This window comes from Balaenoptera musculus, chromosome 2 (genome assembly GCF_009873245.2).
Source record: "Balaenoptera musculus isolate JJ_BM4_2016_0621 chromosome 2, mBalMus1.pri.v3, whole genome shotgun sequence".
Classification (NCBI taxonomy): Eukaryota; Metazoa; Chordata; class Mammalia; order Artiodactyla; family Balaenopteridae; genus Balaenoptera; species Balaenoptera musculus.
Window position 1 is genome coordinate 153,195,246 of NC_045786.1, and position 25,895 is coordinate 153,221,140.

The window sequence follows — 25,895 nt, forward strand, 5'->3', positions numbered from 1 at the left end:
ACACATATATATATACACACAAACACACACACACACACATACATACAGTGTGTGTTATATGTACTGCTTTAACCAACTTCCTGGAAAGTTTATTTATTGCACTTAGAAAACTTGGGGTATAAATGTAACAAAGTGAAAGTTTCTCCACAGTCTCTTTAACAGCCCCCTTTCCATTAATTCTGTGTGCAACTTGTTCATGAATATGGAAAGTATCTGAAGATTTTCTTTTAACTTGTCTTGATTTCCTTGAAGACTCTGGCGCACAGCATGAGATTAAAATAACCTGGCATTGCTGGTGATTTTGCCCACAAATACCAAGGAATAAATATTAGAATGATGGATTCCCTTTCCCTTGTCAACCATGAACATGTTCCAGACAGGGGCAAGGTCTAGAGAGTAAGTTAAAAATAAACAAACAGAACCAAAGAGTAACTTTATTCTTTTTATTCAAAGTTTATTAAAATACAAGAACAAATTTAAGAGCACATGTACCACTCAGCACCAATATAATAACTGATTTCTACTGATATCTCCAAAGCATTTCTGTTTCTGCAGCTAAGAAGCAGAGATACACACACACACATTCTCACCACATTTACCCAGTACTCAGCATCATGCCCCGAATATTCTCCTTGCTAGGGAGGCAAAGATGGGCAGAGGCAAACGAATGTGACTATATCCAACCACTAACTGAGTCGATGACTCTTTCGTCAGTAGTTATCATTTGCACACTAGTAACCTCTGCACATCCCAGTCTCCCTGTTTGGGCGCCCGATTACTTGGGCTGGTGATAGAGTCTGGTGATAATGTGACGCAAATTTAAACAAAACTGGCCAACGTTCCCTACCCAATATCTTTTAATTGCTTTGGTTATAAAGTACTGGATACGTATGTCTTCACATCTTCCAATCTTAACACACACAAAAACCGCACCGACCAGTGACATGGTCTGGAGAAGTCTTGAAAGAATTTTATTTCTTTGCCACTCCCTTCTGTGGGCTTCTTTCATTTATGTGTTCACCTATTTGCTTTTTGGGGGGAAAAGGGGAGTTTTGTGCCAAAATAGTGACTTCATTAAACATCTCCTGGGTCTTCGAAGTCTCTGCAGCAAATATTAAATGAACTCCCTGGACTTCTAGTGCAGCTGCCCAAGATGGGCAGAGAGCCCCAACTTGCATGAGCAGTATTGTGTGGAGATCTGTACATATTTGCTTTCTATTGGTTCAGACTCACCTTGGAACAGAACTGGATCTTAAGTCTGAGACCTTGCTTCTAGTGCTATCCAGAACATAAGGCATTAGGAAGTGGCCCAATGTTTTGCTAAAGTCACTCAACGACACTCATCAGCCCTCCTCCAAAGGTGAGAAGTTTCTTTTCCAATCTTCCAGGATCAGTAGACCAAGCCCTCAGGGCCTAGTTCTTCCCAGTTAGCAACTTCCTGAATCTCCAAGTCCCTGTCCCCCTTCTTTCATAGGGGACCTCAGGACACTACCAAGACAGTGTGGGTCACCAAGCAGAGGTTGGTAATTATGCCCCATCTGGACTTACACAGGAAGACTGGGTTTAGCTTCTATTTTTAAGATAAAGGAAGAAGTACAGAGGAGGTTGTAATATAACTAAAAACATTTTAGCTCTGATTTTTGGCAGTATCATTTTTTTAAAAAAACTCCTGGAATTAAAAAACTTACTGTTAATCTCCACTGCTCAGAGACATAACATTGGGTATATTCTGAAAAGCTCTAAATGCTGGTAAAGGTTTTTATTAATTCTTCAGTGGGACAGAAGTTAGTGTCTACATTTTCTCTTTTGCAATGGCCATGTGATTCTAATTAAGCTTATCTTCCAACTATCAGTAAGAATTTAGGTAGAATAAATGTCCAAGTTTATCCTCTTATGATTTCCAGAATGGTAAGTCCTGCACATCAGTGCATTCTTCTTGCTGCGGACATAGCCCATAGTGCATGCTGAAGGTACCTTGTATCCAGCTGGGAGTTTTCCAAAAGGCGTAGACATTGCCTTTAACCTACCTCTCTGGTATTTTATGCATCAAGGCAGCACCCATGCATGACCTCACCATATTTCATAATTTTTATTCAAGAGCCCAAAAAGTGAAATACACTCAGGCAAAATGAAAGACAGCAGGCCTTTCTTCTCTCCTTGATCACAGAATCGGCATTTCCTGGTTAATGGTAGGAGAACTTAACTAAATCAACAGACCATTTCAAAGTTGATGTTACCAAAAATCAGGGGTACATTCTATAAACAAGGTGAAGACAAAGGACCAGAGATCGAAAGTCATATGAGTTAAATGACTGTAACTTTAGCTATACAAAGCAAGAACAGCATTACTAACCTGCTTCTAAAGAGGTCAGTTACATTTTAACATCTGTATCAAACACTTCTGCCCTACCGTGCAGACATTTCATTCATGCCCATTCAAGAAAGTCATTCTTGATTCCACTAACATTTTCTCTAAGCAATAAAATAAAGTAAGTTTTGAATAGTTCCAAGACATAAATCTTTCAAACACTAAATGTCTGAGTAAATCCAGATGCTATAATAATACCTAAAATTGCTTGGAAACTATTTCTATAATGGACAAGCTAATCCAGTTTAAAAGACTAAACTGATAGCTCCATGTAAACATAGCCTATGGGGTGGGGGGCAAATGTTTAGGTATTAAAAAGAAGAAATCATATATATATGTTTATATATATATAAGCTTATAATGTATAAGTTTATATATATATATATAACTTATAAATTTTGCCTTGTGAGAAGAGGAACTACAATTCTTCAAAGGAACATACCTTATAAAAGATAGGATAGGTAGGGTGGGTATTGACAATCTAATAATTTCTCTGAACATACCAGCTAAACATTGATTCTCCTCTATCTCAAATAATGAGTTCTTGTTAAGTTCATAAAAGATACACCACAGGAAATCATAAAAGTTCATGATGAGATAAATAAGTTATATAATTATAGGCTTATCCTAACTCTGATAACACCAAGCCATTCTACATATTGTAGGATTCCTGAGCTTTGTCAATTTACTTTCTCTTCTGGCCCCCTAAAGCCTTCCTTCCAGTAACTCTTCTATGTTCCATTGAACATATCTTTGTCCCTGATAGTCAGCCTATGCCTCTGTATGTTTACTTCCGCTGCTTCACTTCTCCATTGCCCTATCCTCAGGGAGAAGAATTGCACACACACAAAACCTTCTCTTTCTTTAAAAATATATCACAGCTGGGTAGTTTTCCCATCATCCTTTTCCCCAGACAACTAGCACTGCCTGCCTTAGCCAAATCTCATCCCCCCACCAGCATCTCTAACATCCTGTTCCCTTATTGTACATGTAGAACAAAGGGGAATTTTAAGGACAACAGTGTGAGTGGGCTGCCACCAATTCTTCACTTTTCTTCTCCTGGGCACCATATAAATCTCAACACCATTTTGAAGATAAAAATCAATGGGGTCCACCGATAAGCCTTGAGTTACAGAGTTTAACTATTGAGGACTCAGAAAGAATCTATTTTCAATGTGATTTTCCACAAATTCATTAGATAATGTCACATTTGCAAAATTTGTTTCTTTGTGGGCGCATTTTGTAGAATTTAGAACAGTGGGAAACTTAAATGTTGCAGTTAAAAATAATCAGTTAAAATGGTGCTTTAATATCTAAACAACAAACTATGTAGTGATATGACTATTACGTTGCTCCATTTAAAAAAAATAGACTTTTGGTTCTGGTACACTCAGTTCCCACTTTTTTCTCATTTCAGGCAACTAGTTCAGGAAGATATTTTCAATTTTAGATATCTTTTTCTATTAGTTTTATTTTATGATTCAATTATTAATGGAATGGTCATAGGAACCTTTGATTGTACATATAAATATAGCCATATACTGTGATTTGATAACATCCTCAAATTTACAATAAAAAAATTAATATACAAAATTGGTTGGTCTATTCTTTTGGAGGTTAGGATATTAGTTATTACTTATATTAGTTATGAGTAAAACTATAGTATCTTCATTTTAAAGAGAAATATGGTATATATTAAAATAGCATTATAAAAATGTACTATAGAGGCCTTAGACTACTACACCTCAGCTAAGAGGAACAAAGGAAAACCCAAGTCCAAATTCAAATATTAATGGGAATTCCATCTTACCAAATTCCATGGTACTGAGGATTGCCTTATAGCAAAGCCTCCAAAATCATTGATGGGAATTGTCTCAAACTTTCTCTTCTTCCGTTTTGCTCCTGAAGAAACCTTGTTTGTTTTCACCTATCATTCATTATAGTTCACCTACTTTGGGAGAAAAACAGTGCTGCAGCTGAATGGCCAGGGAACCTACATCCCACAGCAGCTGAGAATGTGTATATATACAATATATACTGCTGAGCTCAGCATTCAGAGAACACTGCCATAGAGACCGAGACCAAGAAGGAGTGGGACCAGAGCAAAATCGTAGGGATGGAGAAGGATAGACCAGCACCACTGGACCCACTGGTTTTACCTTTCATGGGGTATAATTCACCTACTGAAAATGTACACACCACAAACATGTTTCAAAAAGTAATACAAATATTAAAGCGTGTCTCTTCCCTCTCAATCGCTCCTTCTCCTCAATCTAGGAGTATATGATAAATACATTGATTTCATATGTATATTCTTGATGCTATTTTAGTAGAGTTTCTTCTTTTTCTAGTTTTGTGTATGTTTCCATGTTTCTGTGACTAACAAATTAGTCCCACTCTCTACAGTTGCAAGGTGAGGCACTATGAAGCCTCCTAATCTTTCTGCCGCCTCCTTTTCCTAGCTTGTCAATTCTATTTTCTTCTAGCGCTTTCCCCACCTGCCTAGAAAGTAACCATCAGATATCAGATGATCATTCTAACCCTCCAGGTGGGGACCATTCTTGGTATCTGCAAATATAGCTGCGAGTTCTGGGATATTTAGACTGGCATAGAGCACCACATGGCTAGAAACTAGAAGATCAGAGACTATTCTGACATGTTAAACACCAAGGTCCTAACCACATGGCCTGGGCTTGAAGATTCATTATAAGTAAACATTTGGGAATTATCCAGTTGGGCTCTATCCATGCTGAAGAAAGCCTAAGCAATACCCCGTATACTAACAAGGGTGGTAGAGTTATTCAGGTAAGTCTTTCCTTCAGGTCCCAAGGCATGCATCAGAGGTATCACTTCTTTTTCAGGGCAGAAAGGAACACATGCTGAAACAATGTTTCTTCCTCTCCATCTTGGGATCTTTTCATTCAGGGCTTTTCACCAGGAAGAGAAGTAACGGGGCTACTATTTAGCCAAAAGCCATTTAAGTGGTGAAAGTAGTATCACGATGTTAGAGGTTTATGTTCTTCTGACACGTAAATTCCTGTCTTTCAGTGAGACAATGGGACTCAGTTGAAATAGTGGATTCAGTTCTTAGTTTCCTTGTCTTTACATAATTTAAAAAAAAAAAAAAAATCTCTATTACAATCATACCTTTAACCAGCTAATCTAGCTTTCATCTCTTGCTGAAATTCTTCTCCAGCCAACGCCGGACTTCTTGAAGGTTGTAGTAGAAGGGGCCCTTTCCTCCCAGATAAGCAATTTTCTGTCTCTGCACAATACACACACGTTCGAAGGCTACCCCATAAGCGACATTGGCATTATTGTCCATGCAGTCAGCCACAACTTGGCACTGGGGCGGCAAGGAGAAACGCTCCATTAGCTGGTGGGCTGCCGCACATCGGTCTTCCTGGTTCCGGTGCTTCTTCACCTCAAAAGACAAAGAAGAATCCCCAGGCACCGCCCAACCATCTGAAGGATGAGCCTCATCAATGTAGACCAACAGGAAGTCAGCCACTGATGAGAACTCTTCCACCAGTTTGCTGAAGGCTGGCAGCTGGTTAGTAAAAGGAGGTCAAGTGGCTGAGCCGAAGTTGACCACCAGTGGGCGCTCAGGGCTGGCAAAGTCAAGAAGGTGGCACTCAGCTCCATCAACCGCTTTCTCATGGGCACCATGTCCACCGCTGTCGTCTCCTTCAGGGCTGGAGACAGGCACCACACTGGAGTTGGGAGCATCTTCACCCAGTTTCACCTGGTGGCGAAAAAAAGAAAGAGGGAGAGAATACCACATTGAACACATTGTCACTTTAATTCACTCCGTATAGAAGCAACTGGCTCTAATAAAATGTGGTATTTCCTTCAGAGGATATGGTAAACATATATTGATTTGAGTAAAGAGCCATTGTGGCAGGTAATATAATGAATGGACCTAAAGAGAATAAAAGTCTTTTTCATTCTGCATAGTCACTAAAGGTAATTATTTTCATGATTGAAGGCGCTGCAGTTAACTCTCTTCATAATTAAGTTGAGACGGGTATTCTTTACTGTCCTTATTTTGTGTCAGTGCTTAGCACACAATATACAACAAATGATTAATTGCCTTCATTTTAAAAGTAAAAAGTGAATGGTCCACTTTAAAATAAATTATCAGAATTGTGGGACATAGTACCTCTTTCTGTATTCCCACTTCTGAATTCTAAAGTACTCAGAAAAGACCTTTATTTTCTTGCCTGATGCTAAGTCATTTAATCTCAACCAATGGACAAGGGTACCAGTGGGCTCTATTCCTGCCCAGAACTAGAAAACCGGGGGTCCACCATTTATAAGAAGAGCTACCCCCACTTAATCTCTTCAGTACTTCAGCTTTCCCATCTGTAAAATGGTGATAATAACGCCTATCTTCCTCATACGGTTATAGGAGGATGACATAGGAAAAGAGCCTTGTACACTATAAATCATTGTGGGTGTGTAGTTTGCCATTATAGATGCCGCCCAAAAATGTGAAACAGAATACTATTTTCCTGACCAATTCTATGTTTTAAAAAATATATATTCTTAGAAGTGATTTGAGCTCTCCTCGGTATGACATCCTTCCCAAAGACTTCTATGGCTACTGCATACTTTGGGGTTCTTTGGACTAGAACCTCGCCATTTCCATTAAACAAACAAATGAATGAACAAAAACATAAAATTTTACTTTTTGCAGAATTCTACTTTTAATTTCTCATATTACATGTGTTTTTTGTTTGTTTCACTTTTTAAATCTAAGAAGTCACAAACCATTTACTTTTCTACCACACATTTTATTATCAAGTTCCTCTGAATTATAAAATACTCAGGCAGAAAAAGCATAGAGGAAAATTGTTCCAGGTACCCTCTTTGCACGTAGTTTAAATTGTTGAACACAGACTGAAAGAAAGTTTGCTGATCTTTGAATCTGTAAACTGATAATAAAAAGCAGGAAACGTAAAAGAGCCAATTACTTCAGTTTGAATTAATACAATTGGATCTTCCCCTAGAATGGTTTAATCAAAGCCAGTAACATTGGGGACAACTTACAACAGAATAGTTGATTTTTATACACTATTCTTAATATTATAAAACACTTGCAACTGGATCGACTTTTTCCCCTCATATAAATACCACCACATATAACATTGCTGTTAATTGAAGTCACTTAGAAGTGAATTGTTAAAAACTCAACAATCCAAACTGATAAAAAAAAAAAGCACTCAAGGGCTTTTATTCAGAAGCTTCTATCTGTTTTGATGTTAATGCGTAACTCATTTTAACTGCAGAGGAAGAAGTAAAGAAGCCCTTTCTCTCCCTTGTGAAAAATCCTAGCAGGGCAGGTTTGAAACAAGTACTGTTAGTTTTCTAAAAGAAATCTTAGAATAACAAACTTCTTTCTTAGAAAAGGAAGCTGTTGGTGTGGTTTAAATAAGTACATTTGTTTTCAGTCACTATCAGGAAGAAAGTTATTTTATTTGTATTTTCTTGGTTAATTTGCAAGTGACACTAGGTGAAGAAACCGAATAAGCTACTTTTAGCTGGACTGTTTTATATGAGCTACACTTGTCTCTGAGGTTTTAAAATATACTTAAAATTTAAAGATATATACATTTTAAAGGTATTATAAACTTTTTAATCTATGGGTTCTTTTCGTACTTCTTTGTAGATTTAGGTAATAGGTAGCGTTACCATCACCTTCTCGCTAGATCCTTCCCACGTAAAATAGCAATAATGATTCTAGGACGGCTGCTTTTAACAATATCGTTGTGCTGTGTTTCGCAACACACTGTCATATAAAGATCTGAATGCATTCAGATCAGTCTGAATCCATTAGCTGCGGTAGCAACTTCTCATTAAGTGAGCAACCCAAACACAGGAGAAAAATCATCTCTGGACTACAGACTTGGAGGTTCTTGGTAGGTAAAAACATCCACCTGCATTTTTGAGTCATTTTTAAGAACTCTGAGCAACTGTGCGGCCTTGTTAAATGGGCCTCTGTCACCCCTGACTCTCACCCAAGCTGAACTGTTGATCCTTGCATTATTCCTGATTATTCAACTGAGTAATCTAATCTGACTTCAGTCACAGGTGACACTCTTGTTACCTGTAATTAATTTTCTTGGAAAGGTAAAGCACCTTCTCCTTCTTCTTAGTGACAATGTATCATTCAGCCACATAATTCTTTTCAAAATACAAACAGACTAGTTCAACTTAGAAAACTTAGAACAAGTACAACATCTTAACTTTAAAATCAAAAGTGAGGAAAGTTACCAAATACATAATGCTCTTTGGTATTTGGTGGGGGGGGTGGCGGGAGGTGTTGGTATTTTGTTAAGCTGGGGGAAAATTTATATATACACTTTAAAATTTTTTATTACATAAATTATTGTTATTATTAATTGTTGTTATAATTCTAGGTAGAGGTCAGTGAAGAATTTTATGCTTAATAATAACCTTAACCTACACTGAACACAGTCACATTTGGGTGATGCATGAGCTAACTGAGGCAGATTATTTAGAAGAGTGAATCCTGGATCCCACTGCAGAGTACCGCCACGATCAACACCTAATGCTATTGATCTGTTCTTGATTATCTCAGCTGGTCAGTGCGTAAAATGAAAGTAACCAATCATCTTCATTTTGTTGAGCAGCCGTAGGACCTGACTGCAGATTAGAATGTCATAAACAGAATTATCCTTTTAATGAGCGTGACTAGGTAAGAGAAAGTGCACAGGTAAGAACAGTGCTATTAATAAAACTACAAGGGAAAAACACACACTCATTTTTTGGAAGTCCAGATGTGAGTAGACCAGTAGTCTGCTTTTATAAGTGTCATAGACTAATCATAAAATTAGTCCATCTTTGCTAAAAACTGCTGATAGAGGACAATTTAGCAACAATAAAGAAAAAAAACTTTAACAATTAAAAAAATGAAAGTCTGTCTTAAACTGAAAAAAAAAATCTTTTAGAAGGACATTATTGTTCATTTCTCGTCTTCCTATTTGGTCACCATGAAAATTAAATACGTATTGTGACCAAAGTTACAAATGGAGAGTTTCTTGGTTTGCTTGGCTTTTCACCCTGCTGAGATGGAATGGGAGAATCACCATTGTCTTCAATGATGGAAGATCTTTGCTTTCCTCAGGAGCAAATCATTCCTTGACAAGAAGCCAGAATGATGAAGAAAATAAAGTTGGCCCCATAATAACATTTAGGCTGCAGGAAAGAAGCTCGACAAAAACGGGTTATCCCCTGGTACTCCCAAACTTTGTTTTAATTTCCCACAGTGGCACAGAAAGTCTCCTGGCCACAAGTTACCTATCATCTTAATTTCTCCTTCTTAGAGGGTTTGTGTTTGGTTTTTGTCCTTAATGAGACATATTTGCCAAAGAGGCATTCAAAAGGCATTTTTTACTCTTGCGGAAGAGTAATTAGGTCGGTACCTCTTTCCCTGCCAGCATTAGCCGCTCTAAAGAGAACCCTGCCCAGTATTTAATGCCCAAACACAAGCGTCATTTCCACTAATTGGTCTTGAAGTTCCGATGTTCCCAAAGGGTCTCTTTATTTTGCAAGGATCAGAAAGGACATACGTAAAATGTAATATCGTCATCACTGACTTTTCTCTCTCTCATCTGCACTATTACAGTTGTCCTTTCTTACGTTTTTATAATCAACGTCAACACAACACCAACAAGGGAGGAGAATAAAGGGTCTGTATTTTTACAACAGAAGACATCTCTGGGCCAAGCTCAAATGTTGTGATAGCCATATTTATAAATATGAACAAGAATGTAAATATATGGCATATATTCCATTCCCTTGATGATGGGCTTCCTTTTGCTGACAGTTTTCAGTGCGTGGGGAAAAGGATAATGCTGCTTTAGCATGTGGACTGTGAAATGCAGGGCAAGGGCGAAAAAAAGAAAGAACCATTCATCAAGTAGAAGCTGGAAATAGAGCATATACTACTAACCTTGTTTTTTTTTCTTTTCCACAGCCTGAGAAAGGCTTCTGGACAAAATATCACCTAATCTCATGATAGAAAGCAAAGCAGATGATAAAAATGGGGGTAGGTATGTGGCAGAATTATTTTTACACATCCTTTTTGCTGTCCAAAGCCCTGGAATGGCTTTATTAACTGTCAGGAAATTTCAAATTCTTTGACACAATGACCAGCCTACATCAATGTCCTTACAAATGTGGCCAAACAATTATTAAGCAGCATTTTAACCATTTATATTCAAATTGGCCAAACAAATCAGTGTTGAAGGATAAGCTACCTACTCTTTCCTCTGAGTTCAACTCCCTGTTAGCCATTCTCTTGTTGATTTGTAACTTGAAAAATATAGCTCTAAGCTCTATCATTTCCCAGTGTTTTATCCAAGTGATGGACAAGCTCTGGCTGTAGCCTTCTTTGTGTCCTTTTGGGAATGTTTCTTTCTTAAAAGAGCCATTTTCCATTGTAGAAACGAGTGTCAAAAGGCTGAGGTGAATGAAGAGGAGGAGGAGAATGCTAAAGAGACCCTTTCAAAACCAAAATTATATGTTCAAATGAATATGTTTTCTGTGCCACAGCAATATTGACCATGTAGAAGCTAAACTGCTTGTCAGCATCTATACTGTGTGTTTACTTTTACACTTCATTTAGGTGGGAGCCAGGCTCCCAGACAGAGTAGTTTGTTTACTGGTTGTATTTTTGAGTCTTTGAGTACCAGCACAAGGATGCAGTGTTAGATGCAATGACACTGACTAGGGAAAACTTAAATAATAAACATCTGTTATACACCTCAATCTCTCACAAAGCTCAGTAGATTTTCTTTTTCATCCAAATCATGCATGGACCTCCCTCTAACCAAACCCAAATTGTCTTTAAAGGCTTCCCTATAAAGTTAATTTTAAATCCCATTCAACATTTTAATGAAGAAGGGTTTTTTGTTTTATTTTGTTCTAATTTGTTTTCATTTCTTTGTTGCCTCTTGTAGGAGCCAAACACAGGCACAGCACTCTTACTGCACTTTCTCTAAATAGCTTCCCAAGTATCTGCCATTCAACAACCGGAAGAATTAGAAATGCCAGGCCTCATCGTATGGCGTGTGCCCACTCCTCACCCTGGAAGACTCCGCTTCTGGGGGTGGCAGCCTCGAAATAACGCAAGTCAGGATTGTGCAACACTGCGATGCCGTCTCAAACAGAGACTCCTCCAGTGTGTCTCTAGACAGGGCTACACCCAAAGGCAGTGGCACAGGTGACAGTGGCATTTGGGGAAGTGATTCAATCTGTTTCAGAGATTCTGAGTGATCCTCAAGGGCCACCACAGCCGCCACCGCCCTTGCTACACTTGGAGACAGAAGGAGATCTAAACTCAGTGCAAGCTGTGTTCACCATGCTTCCATCCATCACACACCCAGCCCAGCCTTATCTCTGGATATATGGGTTCTTGTGTTGCTTCTTCTCCTGGCAGCTATTATATAAGTCATAAAAGCAAACATAATAATGTCAGTCATGAACTTGGTCACTAATCAAATCAGTAGACAGAAACAATACAGGAGAAGAATGCACAAACCATGTGCAAAAAGGAAAACAAATCACTCATCCTTCTCAGCCTCTTAGAGTAGGGATAACGAAATATTGCGACACAATGAAACACTATACATTGGTGAAAAAATAAACAAATGATCAAGTTTATTAGAGGCATTTGTTTCCTTTTCCCTTTTTATTTCAATAAGCTGCTTAATAGGAGAAACGACCTCACTTAATATTTGTGGGTAACATCACAACCCCCATATTTTATGTGAGAATATACATGCATACAGGTAAAATTCTCCAAAGCAGTGACTTTTCTTTTATAGGCAGAAGTCAATTGTCTTTGAAAAAAGTAAGAGTTTAATATGCTGAGACCAAATAACTGACATTGCCGTGTTATCTCCTAACACCTATGAAATACAGGTATAGATGAGGGAACTTCCTAATTCATAACATGCCTGACATACTTGTGTGTGCACACCCCACCCTCCTCCAAATTCTCTACCCCCAGAACAAAATGTGAACATTTCACATTCAGCGTATACATTTGTGGAAATGAAATGATCATCTCAATATTTCCTTCCCACATCTCCCATTGACCCCATGTACATAATATAAAGTGAGTTTTTACGGTTAGACCTTTGAGCATCGTTTCATACTATTATAAAGAAATTTTCACTTACTAAGAAGAGCTCTTACTGTTTTCCTGTCTTTAGGACAACAAATGCAAACCTTCTGCAGGTTGCTCTCAATAACAAAGACATGTACTGTAGGAAAACTTCCCTAATCCACCATGAGTATTTTCTTCTTGAACACTTATTTGATTTTCAATGGAAGGATCTTACTCTGGATTCCTTGCTACTAGAAATTACTTCCTTTCCATTCCTGGTGCATAGATTTTTTTTTAAATTTTTATTTTATATTGGAGTATAGTTGATTAACAATGTTGTGCTAGTTTCAGGTGTACAGCAAAATGATTCAGTTATACAAATACGTGTATCTATTCTTTTTCAAATTATTTTCCCATTTAGGTTATTACAGAGTGTTGAGCAGAGTTCCCTCTGCTGTCCAGTAGGTCCTTCTGGGTTATCTGTTTTAAATATAGCAGTGTATACATGTCAATCCCAAACTCCCAATCTAACACTTCCCGCCCCACCCTACCCCCCTGGTAAGCATAAGTTCATTCTCTAGACTTATTTTTCTAGTGTTTGTTTATGGAGGACTCATTCTCCTTCCCCCTCTTATTCTGAGTTTTCCGGCTCTGTTTCTGAGGTACTGCCTGCCTAGAGTACACCACTTCACTAGCTCCCATATTCCTCTCAAACTCCCTTCCTGGCATCTCGGGCAAGGTCTCTCAATACTGTTAGGGAAAACCAAGAATGTCTGCTTTGATACTAGCTTTTGCCAGATGAGTCAATTCTTCCTAAGCCCAGGGACATTCAGGAGTCACACAGGCGTAGGGAGAGAGAGCAAACTGACAAAGGACCAGTGCCCTTTCCTCTTTGCCCCTTAAGAAGATCTGAGCTGAGGATGCTCCACCATCTCCAAACAGCATGCTTCACTTAGAAACAGAGATCACTCTGGTTTTGAAAGGGCGGCCCCTGGGACGCAGCTTCTGCAGGTAAGTGACGCGACTGCTCCAGTGTTCCAGGCACGAGTTATAAGAGCTTTGAGATTGCCATGAACCATAGATTTATCTGCTCTTTCTAAGACAACTTACGTAACTTTTGAGAAACAAAGCAAATGTGGTTTCTCTAACAAAGTCCGGATTTTCGACAGCTAGTTCTCAGATCTTTCTTTTTCAAACAGATATCTAGTAACTCCAGACTCAGTGCCTAATAACTGCTTCAAAAGGTTCTAATCCAAATCAAGGTAGAAGATGATGGTGCACACAGGCTTGCTCTCATTAACTCTTACTTCTACCAGAAACGAAGCAGCCACTATGCTAAATGATACCTGCTGTTATTATTTTGTTAAATCTTGCCAGCTCCCTGAGAGTTCTGAGTGGTGTTTTCTTTTTTTTCTTGCTTTTTAATGCCTACCCATTGAACTGTCTTTCCTAATGCACCTCACATAGCCTTTCATCAAGCAAAAAATGCCAGTTCATGACAAGAGCAAAATAAATGCAGCGGTCTGCCCTCCCCCAACACTTTCTGACTTTTCTCAAAGTTATTCTACAGGCACCAATACCTTCCACTCCAAAGTCACAGCAAGCCATTAACGACCCTTATTAGAAAGACTCCTTCTCAGGTCACGCAGAGTCATTATGACTTAATACCTGTCATCCCCAAACCTACTGTGTGTGACAGGTGTAGAGAGTAGACACAGGAGCGCATAACCGCTAGGCCCCCAAATGGGGCTCCACCGTTCTCACCCCAGTGCTCCTGCTGGCCCCCAGTCCCCCCCATTCCAGCCCCTGCCCCGGCTGCCCTGCGGAGAAGCCCCTCTCGGTGCAGCTCACCTGTTTGTAGGCATCGAGAAGGAAGCTCTTCCAGATGCAGCGCATTCCCTCTGAGGTCAGCATGCGCCTCCACTCCCCGCGAGTGGACTTGGAGCGGCTCAGCAACAGCACCACGTGCTTGAGGAGAACGACCGAGTCATAGAGCGCCAGGAAGAGGCAGTTGGAGAAAAAAACTGGCAGAATCTGCAGTGTGATCAGCAAGTCTACGCTGAGGATGCCCATCTTCTCTGCCTCCTGGGTCAGTTGCCTTGTGCGCTCTGGTTCCCCTTCACCCTCTTATTTAAAAGGGGGGTGGTGATTGAGGGGGTGGGGGAGGGGAGGGGGGAGGTGGGGGGTGGGGGGAGAAGGAGAAAAACTAAATTAAAAGGAAGCCCAAGTTGTCTCCTTTTTCAAAGAAGCAGAAATGGCAAGACCAAGTCCAGTCTCTCCAGCCCAGCAGTTGGAGTGTGCCCATCAATTCATTCAATTCGGAGCTGCTGCTTTTTTTTTTTTTTTTTTTCAGGATTTAAGATGTTTAAAAAAAAAAAAACAAACTGGCGTACCCGTCCCTAATCCAGTTACCCCTCTCAGAGTCGGTTAAAGACAGGCAGTTCTACTTTCATTTCCAAGCACCTATGAGACTGTGGCAGAGATTGCAAAATTTTCTTTAGCTTTTCATTGTCTCTATGTTCAGAAACGTAGCCTGTTTCTTTCTAGAATTGCCAGAGTTTTTAAAATGTGCTTTAAGGGTAGTTTTTTCCCTTCTTTACTCCGTTTACACACACTTTCTGTTCTCCTTCTCCCAGCCTGTCTCACTCTCTCCCTTCCTCAGGAGCGACTGACTTCTCTCTTTTTCCTCACTCCCTCTGGCTTTTCCTTCGTGCTATCTGTCTGTGGTGCAAAGTGCCTCTCTCTGCAGCCTAGTGAGTCTCCCTGAAGCCTTTTATACATTCCCTGGCTAATTGCTGCAATAGAGAAATGAAAGCCTAATCTTGGTAAAGATCTTGACGTCATTGAGAAAGAGGGCTTTACTTTGGCCAGGACTGCAGTGAATAGAAAAGCAAAACTCGGCAACTTTTTTTTTTTTTTTTTTTAGGAGGTGGGGTGGGGGGCAGAGGGACAGTGGAATTTTGCTTTGTGATTTAAAGAGAGAGAGGGAAAAAAATTAATACCTTTGAGGGTTTTCAGGAAATGCTCCCAAACTTTGGGGAAAGTTACTTAATTCAATGTGTAGATTGACAGGGAAACTCTCTCTCCTCTGATTATTATTATTGTTATTGTTTATTTATAAGGGGTTTGGGAAAGAAAGGATCCTGCAAGGCAAGTAGAAAACAGGAAGATTAATCATAGATGGTCTCTGCTCTATTTCTTGGAAGATGTGAATGCTTACCTTCCATCTTTACGCCTATATACTATGACTGTCTCCTGTCAGATTTGTGACCTAAGTTCTTTAAATATTTTTGACTCATAATCTTATTTAAGAAAATCCAAAGTGAATTGTGAGGTGGAAAACTTTTAAACTCTTTGAGTACCACCACAGCACTTTTCTAAAGCTTCTTGTTGAAAATTAGTACAAGTTTTCTTTTTAGTTTTACTGAAGCTTCCAATGCAAAAAAAAGAAAAAAAAGAAAATCTTCTAGACATGAAAGTAGCTAGGTGACCAGACCTTCTTTTAGTTCCATTTTGCCTATATGCAGATTAAATAAAATTTTTATCAAGTGGCATTAAGCATAAGGATAAGAAATAAATTCTTTATAAGAGAACTCTTTAATTTCTGCAATTGCCCTGCTTCTGTTAACCTAGCCCCTAAGAGACCCGACACTTTAAGGAACCTTCTTTTTGCTTGAAAAAAAAAATTTAATTAAATTTGTAGGTGGTTAAGAGCAGACTTTGAATTGGCTCAAGAGTCACACTGACCATTGCTCAGTGGCTTGCCTCTCCCATTAGTCTCCAAAACTGACAGGTACTTAGGCAGACAATGCTTTGGCAGAATGCCATGACCCCCATCTCGTTCTAGTTTTCCTTCCTCACTTGCCTAACAGATCACCTCTAGGAATTATGTTTTCTTGGAAGAAGGAGTGGCAAGTACAGACACTGGGGTGGAGATATAGAATGTAAATTGAAAATTAGTTAGCTGACTTCTTCATGTTCACGGAGCTCTCATTAAGCATGAGTTAAGCAGTGGGTGCAAATATATGGTCAGTACATTTCTGTGTTTTGTCCCTGTGGTTAAAACCTGCAAGATCAGAGAACTAATTTAAAAGCCTAGAGTAGGGGTCATTAATTGGTGGGCCCATGGGCCAAATTCTGCATGCATATGCATTTTATTTGCTTGGCACAGTGCTTTTTGCCTTTAATAAAATAATTGAATGAGAGTGCCTTTCGGTTCGAGAGACCAGAGTTTCCTGTCTGCTTTGTTCGTTGCTATCTCTCAGCAGTTAGAACCATGCCTGGCATGTAGTAAGTGCAAGGAAGGCGTCCTGAATGGATAAACGGGCCAGGCATGCACTGCTCCACACTAGGGGCACCACTCACATACCATATGTTGTGACCATGACTGGGGTACCCCAGAATTGTGTGCATCCTGGTGGACTTGGGTGTGGCCCTCCCCATTGACACAACCCTCACCATTCCCTATTGTCCTAAAAACCTGATTTCTTCATTTTTATCATCAGTTTAGCCGATGACAAGTTTTGGATCTGCATCCCATGGACTAAATTTTTAGAGAAGACTTCAAAGCCTAGAAAAATGAACATAAACCACATAGAAAAATATTTTTCCTATGACTAGCATACATTGTTAGCAAAGGATATTATTTGTACACATAATATATATTTACGCCATTCATTCTCTCAATCTTCTCCTTGTGGAAAAAGAAAAGGGACAAAAAAGGGAGGTGACAACATGGTATTTTAACTGGTATAGATGGGAAAGCTACGGTGCCAGACAGAGTGCCAGCCAACAACGACAGAAGAAGGTGTGGACTCAGGAAATGACACTTCCACTCACCGCCCAAGCCTTAAAATCTCACCCCTTCTCAGACATTCATTTTGCCCTGTTTGAATTAAACCAGTGCTCCTTTAAGGTAGAGATTTCTTGGCAGCTATAAACCAATTCTCCCTCACTTGTCATTTGCTTTCAATGAGAGGCGTATGTTTGGAAATGGCAAGACAAGAGGAGGATTGGTAGAGAATCAGAAAAAATGCCTTCTTTTTAAATGCAAAGTTCAAGGCACGTGCAGACTACAAATGGTTATAAATCAAAAATTTTTTCTTTTTACAAAGTCAGAAGTGTTTGAGAGGTTTTTTTTAAAAAATAGAAGAACAAATTGGCAGATAGCCAATCTGATTGTGACACTTCTCAGATTTCTTCTATCATTTTCTCTAAATGAATGAATAAATAAATCACAAAACCAAGAGCCTTTCTTTTACTTGTTAGACAGTCTGTCCAATCTAGAAATTACACTTCTCCAAAGCTATTTCTCTTTTTATACATGGTTCACAACTGCTTGTTCTAATTATTAATAATATTTAGCACTTTGATCTTCAAGTAATTTTATACCAATTAAGTAACAAAAACAACCCATAAGGTGATAGAGTATGATTTGTCCCATCATGTAAATGAGAGAAAGTAGATCATCAAGGTTGTAAAGTCAGAGCTGGTGTTGGGATATTTTCCCCAACTCTAAACCTCAATGCTTTTCCTATATGACTATTTTATTGGTCCTGGTCGTAACTCTGAGAATGAAAACCCTTGCCCAAAGGATATCTGGGATTTCACATTTGTTTAATATTGCCCCAGTTCAAGCTCCTGGCTCCATTTGAAAGGCTTGGATATCTTCTTGGTCATGTACGTGTTCTTAGCAATCAACACTGTAATGAGTTAAATGCAAACCAATGTGTGGTATGCTGGTTGAATTTCCCCATACAATGCTGTACACAGGTTTTAAATTCCAAAGAGAGGTAGCCTAGAGAAAAATGCTTTAGGCTTTTTAATAAGAACAGAACCACTGTAAAATTGTTTAATTTTTTTCCCTTTTCATAGTTTGAGAGCAGCATGTCCTACCATAGCGTCTTTCCGTTTGGAAAAATAAGCATATGAGTGATAAGGCTTCCTTTGGTCCACTTTTTGACTCTTAAATTGAGATTAAGAAATTGAAGTTGGATAACTTGAAAGCACACCTGGAGATTTCAAGGATGGAAGCTACCACTACTCTTTCCTTATTGTTATCTGAAGGCAGCAAAGGGCATTCAAGAACACTATGGAATGCGTGCTGTGGACTTTCAAGTGGTCTTAGTTTCATAAAATTTTATTCCTTCCAATTCAAGTGATTTGCTAAATATAATTTTTAAATGGAGATTAAATTTTACTTTAATAAAAACTTGTCTAATAAATATATTATAAATCCAATGATGTCTGGTCAGGACAGGTGCATTGATTCTGGGTTTGGGAATATGACTGCCATACATATAACCCCCCGCCCCGCAAATAGTGCGCCTCTTACCAGAGAAGGAAGTCACAAACTGTACAACCTTCCATCTCTAGGGACTCCTGGCTGTGCTGAGAGTGAGTTATATGAAGGGTTTACACCACAACTACTGAATCACTCAGAATTCCCTGTGGGCCCATCCATTCTACAAACACAGCCATGTTCCCTGTCCTGTGATGAAAGGAGAAGCTCAATGGATAAAATAGACAACCCCAGAGTAAACTCTGACACACCTTGAGCAAAGCAACTTAGGGCTGGGGTCGAGAAGGCGGACGCTCTGGGAGGTATGAGAATTCTATCCCAACAGCCCAGCCGTGTCTTAGGTCCCTTTGCAAGCCCTGGCAGAGAGCACAGTCCGAGGTGTTAATGCATTCTTCCCTCAGGAACGGCTGCTGCTCTTTTTTCTTCCAGGCCACCTACTGGCAAAACAGAGAAGGAAAAGAAAAGGGAAAACACAGGAGGAGGGGAAAGCAGAAATGGAGAGAAGGAAGATGAGGAGGGTGGAGAGGAGAAAGGGGAATGTAGAAAAAAGGAGAAGATTCGATGAATTGCCTGCAGAGGCTGCCAGCCAGAGAGCCAATTAACGTCAATTGTGGCAATGCTTTTTGTGAGGAAGACAGCTGTCCAGAAACTGGATGGATGCCAGCACCTCATTTCACAGCGAACAGCTGTTAGGAGACAACAGCTTTCATTTGCTATTGACCTGATCTAGATCTAAACTGATGGCTAGTCCCCAACCCACCTGGTCAAACCTCTTAAGGTGCTATGAGGCTCTCTGAGTGTTAGTTCTGAGACTAGTTTATTAACCTCTAGAGACACCAGGGTTGGATGGAGGGTAGTGGAATAGATGAGAAGAACACTCTGTAAAGTTATACATGGTGAATTCCCTCAGGACAAAAAGCCCTCAGAAGGAACAAATTGAACTCACCCTCTCTTTTCCAAAAATTTGACTCAACATCCTCATTCTCCCTAAATCCTTGACCCAATGCAATAGACCAAAAGAAACAAGGGAACATAATCAAAATCAGTCATCATTTTTGGAACAACTTTTCCTCTACTTTGCTTCATTCCACAGCTCATAGGAAACCACCAGATGATATTAAGTTTTAAAATAAAGTAGGTCATACTTTATAAATGGTTTTATAGTAGCTTTAAAAAAAATCCCTTATATATCACCACACTCATATGCTGAGTACATGAACACAGAGCATGGCAAAATGTATTAACATACATGCCAGTTCATGCCATTCCAGAAGTAATAATGTAGCTTGTTCCCACTGACAGCAAAGGATGCCACACCACCTCTCTTAAGAATCAGTAGATACTAATGCACAAAGGAAATATTCTATTCCAAGCTCAGTGGAGATGGTGAAGCTAATAGAATTAACTGTAGCATGAAAAATCCATGTTTGATATGGGGGTAAGATACCTTCAATGAGGATGACTGTACAATGAGATATGTTACCAAGGGAGGTTATGGAAATGTTATCAGTGGACCTATTCTCAAGGTAAAGAGGGAAGCCCATAAGATAATCTCTCAAAACCTTTCAAGCCTCTGGTGCTATTAAGATAATAGTTAAGAATAAGTTAATATATAACACATACATAAAACCGTCCAACTGGGCTAGTGGCAGAATACCATAATCATAAATTATTGCTCCATGTCCATTTCAATTTTTAAGACTAATTTTTTTGTACAATTAAGTGAATCCTTATGCTTTTCTAAGGGAGAGTAGATGAGATGAGAAGACATCTCCTTAGATGTCTTCTAAGGAGAAAATATAAGACATGAAATTCAAATCTATTTTTAAAATTCAGCCTCATTTATTAGATGGACCCTGGTATCTTTTATCAAGACACAACTACTTAGCTAAATGATTATTTTAAAAATAGATGTATACAAATTCCTGAATAGTCTTATTTTGTTTTCTGAGGGGAATTTTCTATCATGTTTTAAGGACTCAACATCTGCCTTCCCAAAATAGAAACAATACTCTTTATGATTGTTGTATTAGTAATGAGCTAAATGATACACAAATCTAAGACCTCAAACTCCTCAGAGCATAATCTCTATTACTTCCTGGTAAATGTTAAATAACACCAGCTTACTCAGAAAATTGGCATTCACCTCCTATCAAGAGATGTCTTGTTCTGACAATCATCAGACTCAATCTATTTTTGGGGCCATACAGGCCCATATGACCAAAAGCAAACCTCTGAACTGATTTCTCTACCTATAAAATGGAGCTAAAGATGTCTTCCCACATTTATCTCAGGTTGGTGGCTGAGATAGTCATAACATAGTCAGGCTTTTAAGAGACTTAGTCTTTTAAACAAAATGCTCAAAATAAAAAGCAATCTTGGATGATAAGTTTATTCAGACCTGCCAATGTCAATAGATTCCCTCTAATAAAAACTTATTTGGATAAAAAAAGTTCCTGGCAGGTCAGATCTGATTTTAGTATTAATTACCAACCTGCTCTACCTGACTTTAAGGAAACTTTGGTTACTTGGTGGAAAATAGGAAAGATTACCTGTAATTGGGGATGTTAGAAATGGGCAAATTTTGCCTAAAGAATGATAATAATCAACCTGAATCTTTGCCCAAACTCAAAGCTGAACTGAACCTGCTCGAGAGCCCTCTAGAAAAGCATGAACTTAACTATAAATTATTCACCACGTCACACTCCTGCACCTTCCATGATTCTAGGGAGAATAGAAACAAAAGCTACCCAAATACTTCTGATCCTAGAAAACAATTGTTCTCCTAAGTTTCCTGGACCAGAATTGGATAGATAAACGTTCAATAACAAAGGAGGAAAACCACTGACATTTTAGTGGATAATGTGCTTGTCAAATTGAAGGCTTAACAAAAGTCAATGGCTGCCAATATGTGTGGTACTATTTTGTTTTATTCATCCTACACAGAAACATGTCCCTACTATCCAGAACTGTGGTCTCAAAAGAGCTACCAAAGCTATTTGTTTTCTTGTGTGACAAAATGACTCTTCCAGAAGGAACTAGTAGGCTTTGAGTGTTGGGAGGAGACAAGAGGCAAAGCAAAAAGATGGAAGATGGGGCTGGATTTAGAAGAATAAATGTAATAGATATTGGGGGGGGGCAGTGCATAATCAGTAGCATTTGATTCCTTGATCACAACAGATGTTAAATATTGGGAAAAACAGAGAAACATAAAGAATGTAGAGGTTCAAGGAAAGGATGTGAAATTGGAAGTCAGTGGGCAAAATACTTTGTTTTTCTATATGCAGCCCCCAGCGAAAGGATATGGGAAATGTGAGAAAGGGAATGGAAAAAGTCAAAGACATTTGCTTACCTTGTGAAATTAGCTCAAGTTCACTCAAAGGATTAGCCACTATGACATTTATTCAGTTAGCCATCCTCTTAAAACAAACATTTACTGAAACCTACAAAGAGCTAGTCATTGTACTGGGCATTGAAAAGGATCCCTGGGTCTCAATCAAATTCAGAGTCCAGTAGGGGGAGACAGATATGTAAACCAAAGATGGCAACTCAACATTCTAGGGGCTATAATAGAATTGCAGCATACAGTATGGTATAAAGGAAGAATTAGCCAATTCTATGTGGGATAAGAGTCAAGGAAGAGTTAATGAAGAATATACACAGGCCCCACTAAATATAGTTCTGCAAAATCTAATTTAGAGATGTGGCTTTTGTTAATGGAACAAGCTTTAAACAATGTTTTCATATACATCCATGTTTGTAATATTTTATCATTAATCTCCACTAGAGGGACTTACACTGTATTTTTTGACTCTGAAACGTAAGTTGTTTAGGAATCAATAACCTTCTCTTGATAAACAATAAAGTTGTTATAGCTACACATAATGAAAAAAGTTTGCTTAGAACTTTGTTTTGACAGATCCTATCAGTAACAAAAAGAAACAGGGACCTGGGTATATCCTTTGATTTTTCAATTGACAGGAAGTTACTATGTACAAGTTCAATCTTAACATCTTAATGTTATGGATATACCATGGAAGCTGGGAAGCACTTCTTGGCAGTGCTGTTCAAGTCTAGTTAAAGAACACCTCAGTGACAGGGATAGCAGTGACCAGAACAATTCCAGTTCTCCATGACCACACTTACATGATTTCAAGGCATTCATCTCATTTTTAGGTTCTCCAGGTACCTCACCAGGGAAGCTAATAAAGCACATTAAGCTTCCAAATTAGTCACTATTGAACAATGTAGGCTTTAAACTGCTACAGGGAAAAATGGGTCCAGTAACTCAGAATGACTTTAATCCAAATTTTCAGTCTTTCTCTTCTTTTCGGTCTATAGCTTAGAGTACCTCTCTTGCTTCTTTATTTGTGATTTTTATTACTTTTGACCTCTCATGACAAATCACCCTGACAGTGTACAGAAAGCAGGGTTAGAAACACTGAGGATGTTTACTTGCTGGGAAAATTTATGAGCTAGTTCAAGAATGATGTAGAAATCAAGATTTTATGGAAGTAGGATATATTTGTGAAATGCAGAACCTGTGGTATAGGTGCACAATGAACATTCTTATTTCCATATTTAGAGTATAAACTCCTGCTGGGAAACAGTTAAATCCTGGGATTTGAAAACAGTGTTTACTATGGGAAAATTCAAACACATGCAAATGTAGAGTGATAAGAATAAGGACCCCTCATGTACCCATCAGCCAGCTTCAACAAATATGAACTCATGACCAATCTTGTTTCATTTCCACCCACTTTCCTGCTTCCCATGTAATTCTGAAGGATGTTCCACTCAAGATTTTTGATTCTCCCAAAACATCTACAATGTTTCTTTGACTACAGAAAGCATCATATAAATTAGCTAGCTAACTGATATTCTCTTGTCTCTATCTTTTTAATCACTGACACATCTGTCAAGCCACTAAGGAAGAAATGGAAAATAGACATTCCCCCCCATTATTTCTGAGCTTAAATCCAATCTTTCATCTGAGTACCCTTGTGCTACAGTGATGGGTGTTGTAAAAAAAATGCATACATACATTGATAATAAAACTATAACATTTTTCATAAGTTATTGAACCACAGTCATTTCCTTTTTTCATTCATTTTTGATTGTATGCAGTACACATGCTGACTCAGAGTGAGATTGCGTTTTAAGTTACAAGGTGGTCTCAGTTTACTCATTTGCATCCACCCCCAAATGCAAGGTATGACATGAAATTGCCTACTAGGTCATAAGAATCTGACAATTCTGACAGAACAAAAGCTTATGATAAGAATTCATGGAGGTGATCAATGACAAGCTAATGTGTTTCTTGATGTGAAATTTCTAATAGTGAAACTTCATTGATACAAGAAAATAAAAAATTTAATATAAAAACAAACATCACATGAATATAAAATTTAACTTCTTTGTGAAACCCATAATAATAGGTCTATATGCCTAATTCCCTAAAGTTATTCTTCCTTGAGTCATCAAACATTCCCTAAACAGAATAATCTCTTCCATTAGAGATCTGGCATCTTCTCAGCTACTTAGAATTCCAGAACAACCCACAGCCCCAAAGGTGATGAATAGATGTTTTGTAGGGTTTTATGGAAAATATAATACCTTTCTATTTTATACCATACAATACCATATTACTGATCACTAAGAAGAAGGTGGCGGGGAGGAGGGGAGAAGGACGTGCATCTACTTGATTCTCTGTATTTTCTCCTACAGGAAGTATAAAATTTTACCTGATGCTATTCCAGAATAGTGTACTTGCATATGCATGTACATTAAATTTTGTAGGTGTGCTTTGCTATATTGGAAAACATATTCAAATAATAAATCTCAATAAATGAAAATGAGTTTCTTTTCCTACAGTATATACAAATGCCAGGGCAATCTGCTTTCCATGCTCAGACACCAAAGAGCTAAACATTGAGTGATATCCAACTTTATGAGACACATAAAAAAGAAATAAAAATGAGTAAGAAGATAAACATTTAAAGAGATAAACACTGTCAAACAGAAATGATTACAAAGTTTGTAACAATCTGCATTTTTCATTGTTTTCTATTTACCTAGTTTCCCTACTATGCATTTCTTTTGCTCATTTCCCTTCTTTTAATAATGTATGTTCCCATAATCACTGATACTAAAGTAAAGGATGTGAAACAGGACTTAGTTTATATTTATCTGGAGAAATATAAGTAACTTGGAAATGCAAAATTTTCCCTATATATTTGAATGTTTCATCTAGCCACTTTCATTTAATACCGCTGGAAAATTGAGCTCTTTTTTCACAGGGGTAGTTTGCTTTGTACTATATGAAACCACCATGTTCAACATTTTTTGACCTACAAAAACAGCAATTTCATATTGTTTAACCTAATAGTATTTCAAATAGCAAAGTCTACAGATTGCCATTTCTCTTGAGCTACATATGGTATTTATTGGTGAAATGCACAGAAAAAAATGAAAGTATTGTTTCCATTGGTGTACCCTTGACATTATTGAAATTTTATTTTTTAAATCATAATATATTAATAATAAAAAACAAATTAATATTGTTTTTTAGTCTGGTCAGTCAATGACTCTGTCATTGGCCTGATGTAGCCCCTGGAAGAAATTACACCCTACCAATTAGTGTGTTCAGTAGGCATAGCAATTCCTTCTTCAAAATTATGACACCTAAAATGTATGTGAGAACACAGAATGTCACTATTTATAAGACCTAGTAAAACCTTTGACTAGAAAAGGTTTTGTAGACAATATGTTGCTTTGTTATTAACAAATTAGATGTGCTTATTCTATAGTAATGATGGGGGGTGGTGTGGGGAAGGACAGTCTAAAGTTTTGGAAGTAGAAAAGTCAACCTGAATGAAGACTGATGTTAAAAAGTCAAGTTACATAAGGATGGTACTCAGTTTAGCAAGAAGGGCTTCTGTTACAATCTAATTTTACGTATGTCCATAAAAAGTTGAAAAGGTAACTCAGATATTTTAAGTATAGAATAATTTCTTCTCTGATCATATAGTTCATGTCTGCTACTCCGAAGGTATTAGTATTAATGGGAACTTTTTTAAGACCTGATT

The 25,895-nt window shown here is 38.2% G+C and overlaps 1 protein-coding gene across 3 annotated transcripts in view; it reads right to left on the minus strand.

Annotated features, from left to right (window-relative positions):
* Positions 1-487: 487 nt before the first annotated feature.
* Positions 488-25,895, minus strand: part of DIO2 (iodothyronine deiodinase 2) — a 72,942-nt gene continuing 47,534 nt past the window's right edge. Inside the window, exons 1-3 of one of the 3 annotated variants that reach the window (XM_036844659.1) lie at positions 19,059-19,209; positions 14,358-14,632; positions 5,526-6,113 (exon numbers count right to left, since the gene is read on the minus strand). In XM_036844659.1, coding sequence (XP_036700554.1) covers positions 5,526-6,113; positions 14,358-14,579 — 810 coding nt within the window. In that variant the 5' untranslated portion in view covers positions 14,580-14,632; positions 19,059-19,209. Of the gene's footprint in view, positions 6,114-14,357; positions 14,633-19,058; positions 19,210-25,895 lie in introns of those variants that run through there. The other 2 variants (XM_036844657.1, XM_036844658.1) reach the window with 2 other exon arrangements.